At 35.5% G+C, this 7,691-nt stretch overlaps 1 protein-coding gene across 1 annotated transcript; it reads left to right on the top strand.

Moving 5' to 3' along the window:
- The first annotated feature begins 973 nt into the window (after nt 1–973).
- LOC110914371 lies at nt 974–2,767 on the top strand. The gene is made up of 3 exons (XM_022159168.1): nt 974–1,118; nt 1,902–2,317; nt 2,732–2,767. Exons 1-3 carry the CDS (start codon nt 974–976, stop codon nt 2,765–2,767), a joined length of 597 nt encoding a protein of 198 aa, XP_022014860.1.
- Nucleotides 2,768–7,691: the final 4,924 nt, after the last annotated feature.

The raw sequence follows: 7,691 nt of genomic DNA, 5'->3' as shown, positions 1-7,691 counted from the left end.
CACGGATTGAAGACTCCAGTTTGCACGAAGTCATACCATTTCACACGAAGTAGGGTATCAGTTCGAATGAAGTGAGTGGATAATTGCAATTCGCACGAAGTGATATCTTACAGTTCGCATGAAGTGATCTTCAAGTTTGCACGATTTGATTACATCCCAGTTCGCACGAAGTGCAATCCAGTTCGCACGACTTGAAACTCAGTTTGCATGATTTGAAACCCAGATCGCACGAGGTTGTTAAAAGTTAGTCCAGTTCGTTTGTAATTCCCCAGTTTGCTTGAAATTGACCAGTTTGCACCAAATCCAGTTCATGTGAGATCTCAGTTTGTTTGAACAATCTAGTTTGTGTACTTTTGATACCAAATCATGGAGAACGAATTCTACAACGCATTTGCTACCCCGGTCACTATTGCTCAGAACGCGACCTTAGAAAACGAAATGGGAACCATGCAAAAAACCGCCTAAGCTCATGAATACTAAGGAGTATAGTGGATGGGAGGAGCGTTTTAAAAATTGGGTTCAAGCAAATTACTTAGATGCATGGGAATGTGTTGAACAACAATATATTAGACCGAATGATGATGACGGAGAAAATGTTGCTATTAAAGATCTAAGTGATGATTAGAAAAAGAAATAAAAAAGTGAAAAGATGATAATGAGTATGTTGCAACAAGCCATTAAAGAAGAAATCTTGATTTTATTACAACACAACGGAAGTGCACACTCAATATGGAAAGCACTAAGAGCAAAGTTTGTTGGAAGTAAGGACATGATCAAGAACAAAAAATCGCTTTTGAAGAAAGAATTTGATCTATTTCGTGGATTAAAAACTGAAAACACCAAGCAGATTATTGAAAGATATTGCAATTTGGTGATGAACATGAAGAGATTAGACATCAAGAAAGATAAAGAAGAATGGATTGAAAAGTAGGCCGATGCATTGCCACAAGATGTTTGGGGCACGTATCTTATGATGTTGAAAAATGATGATGAATTTGGAAATCTAACGTTGAGCCAGTTTATTGAAAAACTCGAAGTTCAAGAGATGGAACAACGGAAGATGGCGAGAATGAAGGACTTTAATGGTGAACAAGACATTGGTCTATATTACAAAGGAGGTACTAGTGATAGGACCAACATTGCACCAAAGATCGAAACTGCATTTAATGCAAAAAGTTCTTCTGGAGAATCATCTCAAGGATCAAACAACAAAATTGGATTCTCTTCATATCCATCATTCGATCCAAATTTTTCAGCAACCAAGAATGGCAAAGTACTACAATGCAACATTGCATTAAATCTTGAGAATGGTCAAAATTTCTCAGAAGAGGTTGCCAAAGGTCATATGTCGTTGTTCGTGACCGTGTTAGAATCCTATGAAACTTTGGTTGCAGGAAGGATCGGAAATCCAATGTTGACAAAAGAGGATTACGATCAGATCGATGCTGAGGAGATGGAATTAATGGATATTAAGTGGTGTTTAGCGAGCGTGTTGAGAAGAGCTGAGAAGTTTAAACAAATCACTGGAAGAGATGACTTTTGTAATGCTAATGTTTCTACTTTAGGATTTGATAAATCTAAAGTTACTTGTTTTCATTGTAGGGAAAAAGGGCATTTCAAGCAAGAATGTACAAATCGCGAAGCAAGTGGAGCTCAAAATCCATTCGGCAACAATGATTATTATCAAAAAGCGATTTATCATCAAGTTGCTCAACAGCCATATCAACAACAACAACCACAAACTGCACATGCTAAGAAGGTGATTGAGGAGCCATCAAAGAGAGCTTGTTATGGCCTGATAGATCAAGATGATGAAAGGCTTCCAGAGGGCTTTAGTTGGGATAAGTGGGATCCTAACAGAACTTCAGAAAAAGTAGCATTTGTTGCTCAAATTTATGAAGATTCAACTGCTGAAGAAGAATTGGCGTATGCTTACTATCAATCTCAGCAGTACAGTCCTAAAAAGATCGAAGAAGAACCAGTTTTAAAAGAAAAGGTTTCAGAAAAGGTTTCAGAAAGAGCACCAGTCTTTGATCACTCATCAGATGAAAAGAGTGATGATGACAGTGAAGAGATTCGAAAACTTGAATTTTATGCAAGAAAATTTTCATCTGATAATGATAATTTGTGTTTTGCAGGTAAAATAGAAAAGATAAAAGAAAAACAAGCTGCGAAAAAGAAGAATCATAAAGCAGCAACTGATAAAGAAAAAGATGATAGTGATGATGATAATTCGTATTATGCAGGTAAAATGAAAGAAATACTAGCTGCGAAAGATGACAGTGATGATGAAAATGTTCGACTGAAAAAGAAGCAGGTTAAAAACAAGATGACAGTGATGATGAAGATGTTCGAGTGATAAAGAAGCAGGTTAAAGAAATTCCAACTTTCAAGGTTGAAAGGAAGCTGATGCAGAAAAGATACCTGAGAAATGTGAAAATTGTGATACTATGAAAAGGCACAACAACAAATTGATTCATAACATGAACAGACTAAAAGAATCTTATGATGTTTTAAACAAAGCTATGAATCAATACAACAAGTCAAGCAGTGAACAAGCATTAGCTATGAAGAAACTCAATGGAGCGTTCATGACAAAGCAGAAAATCATCAATAATTACATTGAGAAGTGTGCTATACTTGAACAAAGATTGGAAACCCAGAGGATAGAAACTGAAAGGGTAAACAGATTATTTAGAAGTTACTCATGTGCTTCTTATGTGATTGACAGGATTTATCCTACAGTGGAAGGCATGAAAGCGTTTGAAGAAGAGAAACATGAAGAAAAGAATTCTGGTAAGAAACAAAGTGTTAGTTATAACAAGTGTCCACCTCTGCTTGAAAATGGATATTCTCCATGAAATCCTAATTCAGAAAAAGTCAAAAAGGCAACCAATTTAAAGTGGGAAAATGAACCTTCAGATGGATTGCCAACAACATTGATGTCACTTTCACATCATCCGACACTGATCATGAGTCCGAGTTAATTAAGAAAGTGGTCGATCAGGTGTTGGATAAAGATGAAACGGAGGAGTCAGAGTCAAAGTCTGAGTCCGACACTCCAAGTCCAACAGTCGAAAAGGGCAAAAGGGTTTACAATAAAGATTTTCTAATGTCAAAGAATAATTTGAATGATGAAACATTCAAAGTAGCATATACTTTAAATGATTCTGACAAATTTTTTTCTGATGAAGAATTTCCTATAAAAGGTGTTAAAACTGAAATGATCAAAAAGGTTTTCAAATTAACAGAAATTAATATTTCTGAAATAAAAGATGTAAATCTTTCTAAAAAACCTAAACAATACACTTCAAGAATTCAACAAAGGTTAACCAAGAAAAAAGGTTATAGTTCTGGTTCTGGTTATCAAAAGAAACCAAACCATAACAGTAATTTCAAAAAGAAGGGATTAGGTTTTATTCCACCAGAAAATCATAAAAATGAGAAAATTTATAAACCAAAAACTAAATTTGTTTCAGGAGCAAGTTCGGAAGAAGAAGAAGAAAAGAGCTCATTCTGGAAGCAGACAAACAAAGAATTCCTTGCTAAGAAACAAGAAGGATTAAAGAATGAAGCTGCTTAGAAGAAGGAAACAAGAACCTGTTATCAATGTCAAAAAGTTGGGCACATTGCATTGAACTGTCCAAAGACAGCCCAAACAAAACAGGGAGTTTCTAAAAAAATGAAAGAAAAGATGGATGATAATGAACCACCAACCAAACAATTTAAAGTGTTTAAAAATTCAAAATTTGAGGTTGGCGAGAGTTCAAAAAGTTTTTACAAAAGAAAAATGAAGCTTAACAACCAAAAATGGGTTGTTAAGAAATCCGATGTTAGTTCTGGCGATGAATTTGACTCGTCAAAGTCAGTGGAGCCACAAGTTGAGCTAAAAGGAGAAAATCCAGTTCCGCCATTGGATGATGCAAATTTCCCACCATTGCGGACTGAAAATTTTAAACAAAAAGTTGGAAAAGTTGAGATTTCAAATCAATTTTTTTCTGAAAAGAAAGAATTTGATGTTGAAAAAGCCTTTAACCCTACTGTTCAAAATATTTTCGAAAAAATGGTTGACAAAAAGGTCAAAGGGGTAAAGGAATTTTATGAAAAGAAAAAGAAAGGAAAGAAACCGAGTGTTGATGACTCGGAATCTCCCAAGGACCGTCAGGCTTGGGAGAATCTCTATATCTGAAAAACCTGACTTACCGGAGCTCCCAAGTTGGTAATCGTGGAGCATGAATCGGCATCTTTCTTGAGAAATTCACGAAAGTGATATTTCGACCTATAAGTGGTAGTATTCTTGAAAAATGTCAAATGATAGTTTTTACAAGTGGTGAAAGATAAGAAAAGTGATCTTAAAAGTGGTTAATCAAGGTCATTAAATTGAACTTGATTTAACTTTCATACAAGTGGTTGAGAAAACAATGTGATGAAAACCCCGATCTTACAAATGGTGTGTGAAATCAACAAAACTTATTTTCCAGAAAAACCATTTTGATTAAAACAAACTTAAGTCTTTTGAAATCATAATGAGAAAATAGTTCGTTGTCAGGGGGAGTTCTGATTGTTTACGCCAAGTGGATGGAGAATTGAAGCAATTAAATTCAGTTTGTCATTTTAATTGTACAGTTTATTGTAGCTTATTTTCAAATTTTCCTTGAAAATCAAAAATTGAAACATATTTTTTATTTTAGGGGGAGTAAAAATTTAGAAATTTCGAAAATTTGAAAATCCAAAAACATGATAAAATCTAAAAAGCCAAAAACATTGACAAATTTCAAAAATGAGTTTTGTTGTGAAAAAGAGGAAATGATAGTACATCGGTGGACTATCACAGCATGCTAAAGATTTGAAAAGTAAAATGTGATAAACGGTCTCACTGATGATATGCCAGTAGATTTTTACACGCTTAGTAGATTGTTTTCGAGATATAAACCTAAATATCAAATACTTACTTATCTCGTGGGGAACATCTCTCGGATATATCGGTAACCCCCGAAATCTTGTTTGAAAGATTTTCTATTTCTGACATACTAGGTCTTTGTACGTGATGATATCTGCGGTATTATACAAGGACTTCTGATTTTGCGGGAGCAATAGCCTAGTCCTCATATAATGCTCTGCACTGCTTTAAATCATAAAGCTCACCCTCAGCATAAAAAAATGATGAAACATTGAAAAATGCTAATCATGTGCTGTTGAAGAAAAGATCCCCAAATGGGACACACCTAAAGACGAGCCATCATCTCTTTGTCTGAACGAAAGTTCTAACCTGAGCTCTCATGGTCTCGCATTACCCGTTTACAGATATCATTAGTGTACACTCACCTGTAAGACTGAACATAGAAGTCTGGATACGGGAGTATATTCTGAGGTGGGACACGCGAAAAAGTTTAAGTCTTTAAAACACTAATCTCGTATCTCGAAACAATTGAACTTTATGTGAAAATTTAAGTGGATCAGTATACTGACAATCTAAGTGAATCGTTTAGAACTTAAAATGTTTTAAGCTTAACGGTGTTGGTGATTTGTCTCAAAAACTGATATGATCCTCTTACACAAACTCACAAAAATATTGTCTGTAAATATTTCTTTACTGCTTTTCATCAAAAACAAAAATCCAAAAAGATTGCGTTTTAGTATAAAATTTTGAAAAATCAAAAAGATTTTCTTTCATCTTATTTTCGACAACTGATGTTGAAAAGCTGATTTTCAAAATTCCGAGTGCTAAACATGATGAACAACAGGTTTGGGAGAGTTTGTTTAGAAATAAGAAAAATGATATTCTTACAAGTGGTCATCAGAGATTATAAATGTAAAATCATTTTGGATGATATTTACAAGTGATGGTTTGAGATTGATTTTACAAGTGGTAAGCAGAGATTAAAATTGTTATAAATAAAAATACCCAAAAGTAAAGTTTGAATATCTATTGATAATGATTGAATGATATCTACAAGTGGTTTCTAAATTTGTTAAATTTTAAAAATTGTGAAACTTACTTTTAGGAAGAGTTTGTGCAGGTAGAAGCAGCCAGGTTTCGACTCCTAAGGATATGCAGATTCAAGCCAGGTTCCAGATCCTGTTGCTACGGAGAGCCAGGAAACGGTCCTGAACCTGTGAAAGCTGCAAAGCGTGAGCAGAGTTTGAGCCAGGTTTCCGATCCAAAGCCTGTAGATTGTGAATTCTAGACTGCGATCCCACCTTATTGAAAGGGGGAGTCTGAAGACATTAAAGCCAGGTTCGAATCTTGTCTACTAATTCGGAAGATTTTGGATCAACATCAAAGAGGGAGTCTGGAGATGTAAAGAGCCAGTTTTTGATCATGGAACTGTGTTCAAGATAGAAGCTGCTGATGCTGATGAACGAAAGAAAGAAAGAGACTGAAGGATGCTTACAGCGAAATAAATTGGAGAGAGCATGAAGACTGATAAGACTGAAGGCTTGACGTACTGAAGACTCGTACTGAAGACTTCGTCAACATCCAAGGGGGAGTTTGTTGGTGCATCTGTCTGTCGACTTCGTCTTGTATCGAGTCTTGTAACTAGAATGATAGACTAGGACACGTAGTACGAGATAAACGGGAAAAAGGTCAAAACCAGCATGTTCACACGAAGTGGCCAGTTCACACGAACTGGACCAGTTCGTGCGAACTGGACATGTACCAGTTCATGCGAAGTGGCCTCCCTATAAATATGTGAGTCTTGGTTGTCATTTGCAACATTCCTGATTCCGGTAGCGAAGCTCTACCGAAGTATCTCTAGCTTGTAAAACGTTCTGAAATCAATACAAGAGATAGTTAAAGTGATTCTAGTGTGTATACAGCTGAAATAACTTCGATACATCTGATTCCGCCTTTCGTATTGAACGAGATCTCTTCTGAACGACTCGTTTGGTCGTCACAACGATCCTACAAAAATTTCTTAAGTAAAAGTTTTGAGTTTAACGGGGACGGCGTGAGGACGTGTCAAACAATGGAAACACACCAAGTCAAGGTCATTCGGTCGAATGGTCTCAACCCATTCGATTAGACTCACTGTGCTCAATGAAGATTCAGGTTCGACCCTGATGTGATGTCGTGGTCACAATCAAATTTAATTCAATTACAACTAAGTAGATAGCGGTAAGTGGGTATCGAACATAGGGAGTTTGTGGAAAATGTGTTAATTGCTAGAGTATCTAACCTTGACTAAAATTAAGCTAATGCAATATAAATAAAGTTCAAGAGTTGGGTTATTTGATTGAGTTTTAAAAACTAAATTACTATTCTAATTGCGAAATGAAAGTGTTGGTTGTAAACGATTTAGAGACAAATGACCATCTTCAGTTTCCAGTTTGTTTCAACGGTTTTACTATCATCCACTAGAAAGAATCACATATACATGATTCATGAAAGATTACTTGTTGTGATAAAAGGGAATGAAGTACTCAGATTCCTAGAACGTGAGGTTGTTACCCGATGACCAATCAACCCTTACCCCAACCTAACTTTACCCATGATATCTCGATTGCCAATGGCACCAAGAACGTATGATTTCAAGATAGGAAAGAACAAGATTCAACAATTTACAAGCAAGTAATAAAACACCATAGTAAACAAAATATAAATAAGTTTACCATTCTAGAAATATGGAATCATGATACAACCGTCTTAACAACCTTCAACTAAAGATGATCATAAAGAAACTAGCCAC

This window comes from Helianthus annuus, chromosome 15 (assembly GCF_002127325.2).
Source record: "Helianthus annuus cultivar XRQ/B chromosome 15, HanXRQr2.0-SUNRISE, whole genome shotgun sequence".
NCBI lineage: Eukaryota > Viridiplantae > Streptophyta > Magnoliopsida > Asterales > Asteraceae > Helianthus > Helianthus annuus.
The sequence above is the reverse complement of the archived record's forward strand: the minus strand, read 5'-3'. Positions and strand labels throughout refer to the sequence as shown.